The sequence below is a fragment of the Vipera ursinii genome (assembly GCF_947247035.1).
Source record: "Vipera ursinii genome assembly, chromosome: 2".
Classification (NCBI taxonomy): Eukaryota; Metazoa; Chordata; class Lepidosauria; order Squamata; family Viperidae; genus Vipera; species Vipera ursinii.
In genome coordinates this window covers 176715432-176728598 of record NC_139513.1, presented here as the reverse complement: position 1 = coordinate 176728598, position 13167 = coordinate 176715432, and the positions used below count along the sequence as shown (strand labels likewise).

Genomic DNA, 13167 nt, shown 5'->3' with positions numbered 1-13167 from the left:
TGGCCCCTGGGCCTTGTGTTTAACATGTCTGAAATGGAGGGACGAAATCTGGGCTGGGAATGAACGGAAGAATATAAGGCTCTTTGTTCTTGAGGCCAATGTTGAATTAAAGGTAGTCATTAGCAGATTTGCAGTGCAGGCAGCAGCAGCAGAAGAAAGCTTTTTGGAGAAAGCCATTGAATCAAATGACTGGGAGTCATGGAAGAAGAAAGAAGGGTAGACTATATACAGTGTGGAAGAAGGTGAAATGCACTGGTAGAATTCTGCAGATGAAAGTTCAAAGCAGAACACTTTTGGTGAAAAGAGCATCCAAAGGAGGCCATGGAAGGAGGAGGGTGGGCAGAGGCTGGAGAACAGGGTGAACTGATAGACATCCATTTTGAAAATACCCAGCAACATTCTGCAAAGATGAAAAGAGCTGAGCAAGACATAACAGCCTGAAACAAAAACTAAGAGGGAACCAGCAGAAGGTAAACAATGGAAGGGTCAAAGGCAAATTACAGGATCACAGAACGAGCATTAGTAAGTGAATGGATCTGACAAGATGTGGAAAGAAAAGACACCCCCCCCCAAGTAACCTTCAGGATGAATTTGAGGATAAAGGAGGAACTTCCAAAATACTGGATAGCAAGAGAACTAGCATTTGGGGAAGAAGGTAGATAACCTATCAGTAGACAGTGGGTGTGTGTTATTTTAGGGTTTTCCCTCCTAGAGATTTCCCCTTTTAGACTGAACCCACATAGCCCAACAATTGGTGACATCTAGATATGATGGATTATAAAAGCCACAATTCCCAACCAAGATGCTCAACAACTGGGCTAGCTGGAGACAGCGGGACTATAATTTATTTGGACAGCACAGTGAGCTGTCTCATTGGTTTTGCATTGGATATAATTAAGGTATAGGAATTGAAAATGTTCAAATCTAGATTCTACCAAAGTCCCTCAAAGCAACACTCACCAGATTCTCTATGGAAAGTTGGAAATTAGTTATTTGTTTCAATGTTTCATTGTCTCTTTTGACCTCATTCACGCATTGAGCCAGATCCTAGTGAAATAAATAATTTGGTTTTCATTCAGTAGCAGAAAATTCAGAAACAGTTGAAATAATTGTCCAATAGAAAAATGTAAGCTTAAACAATTATTAATAAACATGTAATTTATCATTTGGCTTAATTTACCAGAATAAGTATGTATTGTGTAAGTACTTAATTCCCACAAACACTCTTTGCGCAGTGAAAGCTTTTCACATGTCCAGTGATGCCATCTTAACCTTCTTAACCTAAGTCAAATCAAGCTAGATCAATACTAAGGCAAAGGAATCTAGATGTAGAAGATCAAACATAAATTGCTGGTTTCTCTTATAATATAATTGCAAATAACCAAATTTTAGTGCCTAAACCAGCCTCATATTTGTATCATATCACAGTTCCCAAATTTAGAAGAGCCTTATCTTTAGCTCAGTTCAATGCTCTCCCTACAGCATGGGAAGGAAAATACAAGGAAAACCACCTATGAAACCAAATTCTGCCCCTCTCTTATGGGTGCCATAGAAACCACAGCTCATGTTCTTCTGCACTTTAGTTCTACAGGGACTGCCAGATCCCCAAAGAAATGTATTACTTTTCTATCTATCCTATACATGCTTCTATAACCATTTTTGGGGGATCTGACATACTGTTGGGAGGTGGGGGATGCTCTGGGTGATGGTTTGTCTTGCCTTGCCACTTTGCCCTTCCCCCAGGGGAAGGAATGCAGCCAAATAACATCACCTTTATCTAGAAGACAGTTTGTGCTTGGAGCCAGAGGGAAATGAAACTGAGAGAGACCTTGAAGAGCGTGCCAAAGGAGCCAGTTACCAAAACAATATACCATCTGTGGATTGGCTGAGATTCAAAAGGGCAGTGTGGGGGGGATGAGTAATGAATATTGCTTTTGATATACTGCTTGCGTGGGAGTTTTCTTTAGACCTTGCTTTGATTCCTTGCTATCACTAGTTCCTAATAAAAGTTCCTTTAGAGACAATGCCAGTTTCAAGAGGTCTGCTTTCTTGGGAGACCTAGTTGAGGCAGGTTGTTACGGGGACATTTGCGACCAGTGGATTATCCTGGTTTTATTTAACTTCCTGTCCAGAAGAGCCACTGATATTACTCTCACCCGCATGGCATCTAACGCTTGCCTCAGGTTCTCCTTTTCATTTGGTTCTGGTGTGTATTTGGTCAGCTCCTGGAAGAAAGAAGGAAACAACAGGAGTTAACAGATTTCACAATTATAGTTATTGTGTGTTCTCTGATATTCATGTGCCACATCTCCACTGATAGCCTGAAACTAAGATGGGTTTTTTGACTGTATAAATTGTAGAGTCCTGTCCCAAGGAACAAAAGGGTAGAGATAGTTTCACTGATTCAAAAAGTCTCTAAGAGAAAGAGACAGGAGACTCAAGGAAAGGAGACCTTGTCTAAACAAAGTTAAGATTCTTGGCTTCCAGCTTCTTCTTTGTCTTCTTCCTTCAAAGTCCCTCCCCCCTGCCCCCCCCCAGTTCTGAATTTGATCAAGGAACTGACTCCAGGCACCTAAGCTCAATCTTATGGGAATTTCTCCACCCCAAACTCAACAGGAGAGAAAGCTGCAGAAAAGATCTTGCTCAGGTTTTCTGAGCATCATTCCTCCTTTCTCCATTCTTCATTCCCTCTCCACAACATGGGGGACGTAATCTGATAAAATGTTATTACCTGAAGGAGAAGATGATATTTCAAGACCCGCTGCATGGGTACCATGAGGAGATCACGCAGGCTGAACCGGCCATTATTGGCTCGTTGGGAACATTCCTGAAAGGCAAAAACATGATTTATGATTCATTAGCCATTTATACTTCTCCTGCAGCAGGGAAGAATTATTGCACACGACCAAACTATACCTTATCAGCTATCAATACTATGACATACAGTATAAGGAAACCAACTCCACAGGAAAGTTAGAACTTACTTTATTGAAAAAGGCTTGAATTACAGAATTTTGCAGACCTGATTGTGCTGTCCCTCCATTCCCTTTTACATCCCAGTGGATCAGGGAGGAGTCTGCCTGAGTCTCTTTAGACTATTACCTCGTACCCTATTACCATGGATCCCAGGACTTAAGGAATGTTTCAGCTTTCTTGAGCTACATAACAGTTATTGCCTATTTCCCTCAAGATCATCTCCTTGACCCTCCACACAAGCAAAACCACACTTGCCATTCCTGACTTCTTGTTTTTACCTTAGTGGTAAGACTGCATGTCTGCATCTAGAGCCTTGGAGTAGCTGCCAGACCCACCAGTATTGCACCAGACTAGCAAGGCTTCTGTTCACTTGAGGCACTGGGACGTGATGCTGTCCTTCCTCTTTCCATTTGTTTTGGGGTTTTATATTGCACATCTGATTTTTGCTGGAGTGGCTTTGTGCTTTATATTTTTCTCCAGTCTTGTTCAGTCTCACTCAAGACCTCAAAGTTTTGGATGTGAGGCAAGGGACTGAAAACTTTCCAAAAGTGGCAGTTGAATTTTTTACTTCTAATCTAACAAAGAAAAAGAACCACTACTAAATGTATTGATGTATTAATTTGTGCATTTTTGTATAATTCTACTGCATAATGACAGTATGTAACAGGAGTTACATAGTGTCAGCTTTCCCAGATAAACCAGATGGGAAACAGATCAGATGAGTTAATTCTATTTTATTATAAGTCTGGTTCTAGGAGTCCTTGGAGTCCTAGTGGACAGTCACTTGATTATGAGCCAGCAGTGTGCAGCAGCAGCCAAAAAAGCTAATACAATCCTGGGCTGTATAAACAGAGGCATAGAATCAAGATCATGCGAAGTATTAGTACCGCTTTATAAAACCCTAGTAAGACCACACCTGCAATACTGCAGCCAATTTTGGTCACCATATCACAAAAAAGATGTTGAGAGTTTGGAAAAAATTCAGAGAAGAGCAACTAAGATGATTAAAGGCCTGGAGACTAAAACACACGAGGAATGGCTGCAGGACTTAAGTTTGGCTAGTCTAAAGAAAAGAAGAAACAGGAGAGACAGTAGTATTCCAGTATTGGAGGGGCTGCCACCAAGAAGAGGGGGTCATGTTATTCACCAAAGCACCAGAGGGCAGGACAAGAAACAGTGGTTAGAAACTGATCAAAGAGAGAAGCAACCTGGAATTAAGGAGAAATGTCCTGACAGTGAGGACAATTAATCAGTGAAACAGCTTGCCTTCAGAAATCGTGGATGCTCCATCACTGGAGATTTTTAAAAAGAGGCTAGACAGTCACTTGTCTGAGGTGGTATAGGTCCTCCTGCTTGAACAGGGGGCTGGACTAGAAGTCCTCCAAGGTTCCTTCCATATTCTATTCTATTCTATTCTATTCTATTCTATTCTATTCTATTCTATTCTATTCTATTCTATTCTATTCTATTCTATTCTATTCCATTCCATTCCATTCCATTCCATTCCATTCCATTCCATTCCATTCCATTCCATTCTATTCTATTCTATTCTATTCTATTCTATTCTATTCTATTCTATTCTATTCTATTCTATTCTATTCTAAACAGAATCTTCCAAATCTGAAAGTACAAAGCTCCTGTCATCTCTTCTTACAGTCTGATAAGAGGATCCATTTTGAGTTTCTTTCTCTGTCAATTATGTAGCTTTAGGCTGCCCCTCCCCTTATCAAATTATTCCCTAGGCCACATGTTTTTCCCCATTTACCAAGGTCATTCACACATGCCGTTACATAAACCAATGTACACTGGAAAAAGATGTTTTTAAAAGTTAGCCAATATTCCCCCATTTGCCTTCCAAGCATTATAGTTGAGAATTATGGGAACTGAATCCCAATAAAAGGATTATAATGTGTGCTGCAAAAACCTTGAATGATCACTAGATGGCAACAAAGGGCAAGAGTTATAACTTTGTTGCTCTCTAGCTGTCATCCAGTTCTTGCAGCAGAGATATGGAACCTGTCTAGATCATCATGAAAGCAATTCCCTCCACTAGATATGATACATAAAGCAGCTTTTCGGTGCAATGGGAGAATCTAGCATATGTATCAAATAGCATCTCTCACCTCTAGTTTCATGCGCACATCCACACTAATAGTTGATACTTGGTCCAGATATTTAGTAGCTGCTTCTACCTGACTGCAGTAGCGACCATAGAGCAAGAACCTGTAAGTGAAGTGTAAGAAACCAGGTAAATGAAAGTTACATATCTATAGAGAAATACTCAAAAATGAATTTAGCTGTTACTGTCAGTATAGTTTATGTACTTGTGTATATTGCTAGGGAGTGGGTGTTTGCGTGGATGAAAATTCAGTTCTGAATATTAAACAACACTCAGTAATTTTGTTCAAATTTTATATTTCTCTAGGAATGAAGAGGAAATTAAGCAACTGAGCTACTAGATCTGGGCTCCAAAAATATGAATAACTATTAGATGGCAGCTGAGCTAAGAGTTTTCTATATTTCTTTGTCTTTCTCTTGCAGTCTTGCACTGCAAGAAGATCACATCATTCAATTCTAGATGAAGAAGGGCCAGACTGCTTACAGGAAGGACTAATAACGAAGCTAAAACTTCAATAATTTGGACATTCAAGGAGGCAAAAAGATATAAGAAACACGTGAGGAAAAATCAAAGGCAATTGAGAAAGGGAAAGGAAAGAAAACAGTGTGGCTACACACTATTTCTCATGACATTAGCAAGCACTTATGAAAAGAACTCAAACATTTATTGAGACACAGTCTTGGTGAAATGATGTCTGGAGTTGAGTGTATGACTGAATGACCAAGTGGATATCTGAATGTCGGCAGCCAGATTAGGTTGTCCTAATTTAAAATATCTGTCTCTGGGGTGGGCATAGAATAACATGCTTGGTATGTTAGATATCAGCATGGGGCAGTATAGAAATGGCATCTTTCCAAAGACATGTTTATATATCAGTAAAGGCAATAAAGGACCCAGATTGTTGGGGGCAATAAGCTGACTTTGTAATAATGCCACTGGGGGGGGGCAAAGTCCTAATAAGCAGGCATATACATAGAATGAAGGCTATTGCTAAGCACATTGATCTGTGCTTTAGATTGTAAGCCGCCCTGAGTCTTCGGAGAAGGGCGGGATATAAATGGGATTAAAATAAATAAATAAATAAAATAAAGGTCAAGGCATCTGGTACAACACTATATCAATCTTTTTTATCTAGTAGTGCATTTCCATTGTAAGATTTATCTACAGTATTCACAAAATAGAAATACTTGTGCAGGTCTTGATACATTATACATTTTGTAGCCCAAAAATGTATGTGAAAGAGAAAATACTTCTGTGCTACAGTCTCAGGTAATCTGTAGCATGATGAATATGATAAGAGGCCGGGCCAACTTTGGGTTAGATTTCCATAATTTGTGGGGAGTTTTAGACCTGTTGAGGAAAGAACTTACCGTTCTTTGAACTTGATAAACACTTGGTAGAGATTCTGAGAGTGGCTAAAAGACAAAGCATTCTTCAGCTCCACTAGAAAGCACCGATGAACTTTCAAAAGTTCCTGATGGAGTACATAAATCAGTGATAAAGTATAACTCATTTGCTTGGTTTGTTTGCATCTTCTGGTATGTCTACTAGCATAAAAACTGAGCAAGGACAATATCTATCACCAAGGGAGAGTTTTCAGAACTCTGTAGGGTTTGCTATAGCAATCAACATTAGCCTCCACAATCGTGTCTTGTCCTGATACTCTTCTCACTCCTCTGTGTTCTGCTGTTGAATGTTGGTTGGCAATACAGGAAAGACCCAATATGAAGTCTAAGGAGAACAAACTGGACCAGTATCATTTGAGCACAGGGTAAAATTGGGGGAGCCAAGTTGTTCTGATGATTCTTTAATGACTCTGAAATGTCTTGCTGTAGAAGTCTACTAGATCTCATTGCTTTATTTTTGGCAAGTTATTATCCTTTCAGTTCCAACAAGTTTTTAGATGTTATTTTTGACTGGATGTTTTAATATCAGTATTTTTACACAGCAGATTTAGCTTAACATTTTGACTGCAAATTTCAATCATTCTAAGATATAAGGAGTGATTTCCCATCTGGACAAATACTGTCCTCTCCAAAGCCATACAGCCCCAAGTGATGAAAGGACTGGAGTTTTGGCAAAGATGGCCCATTACTTCCAAGGTCCTGTTGGCCAAGGCAATAGGCAAAGATGGCAGGGTAGAAGGTCAATCTTTTTTTTCCTTATGACAAGTCCTTTTTGAAAACAACAATAACAGCAACAGCAAAACACACTCCCAATGATATACAGTCCTTGATTTACAACAGTTCATTTAGTGACCATTCAGAGTTACAATGACGCTGAAAATAGTGACTTATGACCATTTTTCACACTTTGTAGGATCCCCATAATCACATAGTCAAAATTTGGATGCTTGTCAACTGGTTGAAATGTCCCGGGGTCACATTGATCCCATTTTGTGACCTTCTGACAAGCAAAGTCAATGGGGAAGCCAGATTCACTTAGCAACTGGGCTACTAACTTATCAACTGCAGTAATTCAGTTAACAACCAAAGCAAGAAAGGTTGTAAAATAGGGCAAAACTCAGTTAACAAATGTCTCACTTAACAATAGAAATGTTGAGCTCAATTGTGGTTGTAAGTCGAGGACTACCTGTAGTAGTAGGAAAACCACCCACAATAGTTTCTGCTTTATTTAGCATTGACTCAGTCTAGAACAGTTATCAGTAGTATAGGTTACTACTAGTAACCCAGCAGGGCCTTTATTCTGTGGAAAATATAGCGGCATTTCTGTTCCAGATTAATTTCATTAGGCAATTGTCTAAGAGGTAAGGCTTGCTATGTTACAGTTGTAATAAGTATTTAAAGAAATGTGGGATAAAAATATGAAGTCTCTTGTTTTAATAGTTGTTTCAGTTTTCTTTCTTTTTTTCTCTTTTTGATAATTTAAAAATGTTGAATTTGAATGTCATGGACATTCTAATTTCTTTCTGATTTCTTTTATTTGCCTTTTGTGTACTGGCTATATGTTTCTAGTACATATATAGTTGATTTAAAGGAGGAGGAGGAGGAGGAGAAGGAAGAGAAGGAGGAGGAGGAGATGATCTTATATATTTTTTTTGAGATTAAATTCCACTGAACACAGAGGGAATTATTTTGAGTTAAGCTTTCATCCTTGCCAGGCCATTTCAAAATAAAATTTCATAATACATACACAGATAAAAGCAAAGAGACATGGAAATGTCCGACCTCCCAGGTAAACAGGACTAGATGAACTAATTTTAATTTATTTTAAGGGAGCATTAACAGAGTTTCCCAAGTCTGGAAGTACAAACTTCCTGCCACCACTTTTAAATGCTTGATCCATTAGGGCAGGTCCTTCCTAAGTTTTTTCCTTGGACCATTAACCCTCCCGCCTCTCTGATCTGGTTGTTTCCTAGGCACCATCTCTTTCCCTCATTCCCCAGGGCCATCCACACATTCCTTTTCAAAAAGCAAATTCAGCCTTTATTCTCCACAATATTAAATAAGATACAAAGCCTGGAGACTAAAACATATGAAGAACGGCTGCAGGACTTGGGTTTGGCTAGTCTAAAGAAAAGAAGAAACAGGGGTGACATGATAAGAGTGTTCCAGTATTTGAGGGGCTGCCACAAAGAAGAGGGTGTCAAACTATTCTCCAAAGCACCGGAGGGCAGGACAAGAAACAATGGCTGGAAACTGACCAAAGAGAGAAGCAACCTGGAATTGAGGAGAAACTTCCTAACAGTGAGGACAATTAACCAATGGAACAGCTTGCCTTCAGAAATCGTGGGTGCTCCATAACTAGAGAGTTTTAAGAAATGACTAGACAGTCACCTGTCTGAGATGGTATAGGTTCTCCTGCTTGAGCAGGGGGCTGGAATAGAAGACCTCCAAGATCCCTTCCAGCTCTATTCTATTCCTCTGGCTCCAGCAGAGGGAGATGGAGTGGGCAAAGGTTCGAAAGGCATGGCTGCAGCCTGCTTTGAGCCCTGAAGTGCCATGCCCTTCACTCCCTGGCATCATCCATGCAAGCAAGCGGAGGAATATGAAGACCACATTGGCAGTGAAAATGTAAGAAATATTTCTAAGGAAACAGTTAAGGAGGAAGATTCTGGAGAATTATAATAAGAAATGTACCACAGGCTTTTGATGTTGTTATGAAGTGGCCAGATAAAATTATTGCAACCTACTCATGTTTGTAAAGTTTTTGATATTCTTGGTCTGACCCTGTGTGGTGGCAGATTAAATGAGAGCTCCATGTGTCACTAGGGCAGGGCTTATTTTGTCATAGAACGCTCAGAACGGAGTTTCGGCACCTTTTTTGGATGGAACCTTGTAGGGTAGGCATGTTGTATGACATGTGTGAGTTCCGGCACCTTTTTTCTTTTACAAAACAAGCACTGCACTAGGGCAATCTATGCAGTATTTTACACAATCTGAAGTCAGACAAAACAAGCTAGAGCTGGGGAGCTCTTCCTCTTCACCTTTTGGAAGGGAAACCCCATTCACTGGAAAAGATAATGAATCCAAAAGCTCCTCTGATTTTGGTGAAATCCGAATTCTGCTGCTATTTCAGGACTGAGGATTGAGCCACAAAGCTCTTGTCTAAAATAAATGGCTCATTTTTGCAGGTGAATCACTCTGGCCGTGGAAAGAGAGAAGGGAAGCAATGATGCATAAGTAAACTCAAACCAGCAAGGTTACAGAGGACATAGCAGAGGAAGGAAGTCTAGGCCACAAGGGTAGCAAAATGAAAGCCTGTCCAGGAGCATAGGCAGAGTGCAATTCTTTTAAATGCATTGCAGATGAGGCTTTCGATGCTCTGTGGTCATGAAATCTGTGGACTGCATGAAAATGCAACATATTCCATGGGACATATATATTGCATATCTCTACAAATGGATTATGATTATTGGTAAAAACGTAGCTGCGTGTGGGTAGCAAAGGGGAAAAGACCAGGGAAGGCTTGAAGGCTGGAGTTGTCTCTCTGCCAGGGCTGAAGGACATGATTATACTATGGAAGATATTGAAACCATGCTGATTGGCCGCTTGTCCCAATCTTCCCCTGCCTGGTACTACAAAATCCATCACTGGTCAGCTGGATACAGGATGGTGGGCCCTACCCCCTCAGTTTGCAAATAACGTTAGCGGCATAAGATAGAATTAAAAGGGATTGAGATGGCTATGAGGAAATTAAATGTTTTTATTTATTTATTTGGTCATTACATGATACAGTCATGGCCGAAATTGTTGGCACCCCAGAAATTTTTCCAGAAAATCAAGTATTTCTCACAGAAAAGTATTGCAGGAACACATGTTTTGCTATACACAGGTTTATTCCCTTTGTGTGTATTGGAACACAACAAAAAAAGGGAGGAAAAAAAGCAAATTGGACATAATGTCAAACAAAACTCCAAAAATGGGCTGGACAAAATTATTGGCACCCTTTCAAAATTGTGGATAAATAAGATTGTTTCAAGCATGTGATGCTCCTTTAAACTCACCTGGGGCAAGTAAAAGGTGTGGGCAATATAAAAATCACACCTGAAAGCAGATAAAAAGGAGAGAAGTTCACTTAGTCTTTCCATTGTGTGTCTGTGTGTGCCACACTAAGCATGGACAACAGAAAGAGGAGAAGAGAACTGTCTGAGGACTTGAGAACCAAAATTGTGGACAAATATCAACAATCTAAAAGTTACAAGTCCATCTCCAGAGATCTAGCTTTGCCTTTGTCCACAGTGCACAACATTATCAAGAAGTTTGCAACCCATGGCACTGTAGCGAATCTCCCTGGTTGTGGACAGAAGAGAAAAATTGATGAAAGGTTGCAACGCAGGATAGTCCGGATGGTGGATAAGTAGCCCCAAACAAGTTCCAAAGAAATGCAAGCTGTCCTGCAGGCTCAGGGAGCATCAGTGTCGGTGCGAACTATCCGTCAACATTTAAATGACATGAAACGCTATGGCAGGAGACCCAGGAGGACCCCACTGCTGACACAGAGACATAAAAAAGCAAGATTACAGTTTTCCAAAATGTACTTGAGTAAGCCAAAATCCTTCTGGGAAAACATCTTGTGGACAGATGACACCAAGATAGAGCTTTTTGGTAAAGCACATCATTTTACTGTTTACCGAAAACGAAATGAGACCTACAAAGAAAAGAACACAGTACCTACAGTGAAATATGGTGGAGGTTCAATGATGTTTTGGGGTTGTTTTGCTACCTCTGGCACTGGGTGCCTTGAATGTGTGCAAGGCATCATGAAATCTGAGGATTACCAAAGGATTTTGGGTCGCACTGTAGAGCCCAGTGTCAGAAAGCTGGGTTTGCATCCGAGATCCTGGGTCTTCCAGCAGGCCAATGACCCCAAACATACGTCAAAAAGCACCCAGAAATGGATGGCAAGAAAGCGCTGGAGAGTTCTGAAGTGGCCAGCAATGAGTCCAGATCTGAATCCCAATGAACGCCTGTGGAGAGATCTTAAAATTGCTGTTGGGAAAAGGCGCCCTTCCAATAAGAGAGACCTGGAGCAGTTTGCAAAGGAAGAGTGGTCCAAAATTCTGGGTGAGAGGTGTAAGAAGCTTATTGATGGTTATAAGAAGTGACTGATTTCAGTTATTTTTTCCAAAGGGTGTGCAACTAAATATTAAGTTAAGGGTGCCAATAATTTTGTCCGGCCCATTTTTGGAGTTTTGTTTGACATTATGTCCAATTTGCTTTTTTTCCTCCCTTTTTTTGTTGTGTTCCAATACACACAAAGGGAATAAACCTGTGTCTAGCAAAACATGTGTTCCTGCAATACTTTTCTGTGAGAAATACTTGATTTTCTGGAAAAATTTCTGGGGTGCCAACAATTTCGGCCATGACTGTATATGTTTATGTCTGAAAATAAATTTTATAATCTTTATTATTCTTCTGCTAATTTATTTATGATATCGATTTATATGGCCGTCCAGCTGGCAAACAAATCAAGATGGCTAACAATAAAAACCCTACCATGATTAAAACAACAGCTCACCAAGGAGCAAAACCTAGAAAAGAAAAAAACAACAACAACCACTGTTTCAAAACAGGCTCAGTTAGAGCCTGGATACAATGCTCAGGATCTGGGTACTTCTGGCTGCTTTTGTTAATTTTAATCAATTAAGTTGTTTCTTTAAAAAAAAGAAAGACTGGAGATAATGTTGTTTCTTTTTCTTTTTTCTTTTTTTTAACATTCCACTTGGTCAAGGAGCATGCATAGCTCTCCTTTCTATTTTACTTTCTAAATGGGTGTGTGTGTGTGTATGTTTCTATAGACTTTTTTCATGAAACAGAAAAAATATGCTTATGATTTGTGGTTTTGATGATTAGAAAAAATGGATATAGAGAAAAATAAGCTCTTTTTTGTAATCATAATAGTTAATATTGTAAATGTATTTATATTTGCTGCAGAGGAAATTGCAAGCTTTTTAATATTTCTTTTGTTTTCTCTTTCTGCACTTTTTTCTTCCTTCCTTCCTTCCTTCCTTCCTTCCTTCCTTCCTTCCTTCCTTCCTTCCTTCCTTCCTTCCTTTTAGTTTTTATTTAAAACTTTAAATAAAACCATTAACTTGTTTCCATTGCCTCCCTTCTACAGCCTTGATTTACCTCATTTCTCATTCAGTAAGTAGCAAACTTTATCAGGCATAATGGAACTGAAATCAACATATTTCTTTGCCACTGTCAATTGGAACTGATTCTGGAGTTTGCATTGCAAACTGCATTGGAAGCAAATTTACTGGATGCCAACTGTACATTTCTGTCTGTAGCTTTCATACCAGTGGTATCCTGACTATGCTCATGGAAATCTCTCCAAGGTACCTGCATGACAATGCCTTGCCTGCTCTTGCACCAATTATTTTAATCTATCTCTTGAAGCCCAACTTAAGGAGGTGTATTAAATTTATGTAGGATTGCTGATACAAAATTCCTGAAAATTAGTATAATCAAAAGCACAGGAATATCTTACCTCAATATTAATAAAAATATTCTCAAGGTCCTGAGGTTGCAAGAACAATTGCAGTGGTTTCATAAAATGCTGCAAAGAACAGATGCTGGTTGAAATGACCAGTAGCAAGATAATTCAAG

At 39.6% G+C, this 13167-nt stretch overlaps 1 protein-coding gene across 3 annotated transcripts in view; it reads right to left on the bottom strand.

Moving 5' to 3' along the window:
• VAV1 (vav guanine nucleotide exchange factor 1) overlaps positions 1-13167 on the bottom strand; it is an 88136-nt gene that overhangs the window by 27098 nt on the left and 47871 nt on the right. For 2 of the 3 annotated variants that reach the window (XR_014491013.1, XM_083350965.1), the window contains exons 7-12: positions 13049-13117; positions 6466-6569; positions 5100-5199; positions 2732-2827; positions 2157-2225; positions 961-1047 (exon numbers count right to left, since the gene is read on the bottom strand). Coding sequence is in view for 2 of the 3 variants with exons in the window: in XM_083350965.1 (XP_083207091.1) it covers positions 961-1047; positions 2157-2225; positions 2732-2827; positions 5100-5199; positions 6466-6569; positions 13049-13117 (525 nt within the window). In the remaining variant the exon portion in view is untranslated. The remainder of the gene's footprint in view (positions 1-960; positions 1048-2156; positions 2226-2731; positions 2828-5099; positions 5200-6465; positions 6570-13048; positions 13118-13167) is intronic. The other variant, XM_083350966.1, reaches the window with a different exon arrangement.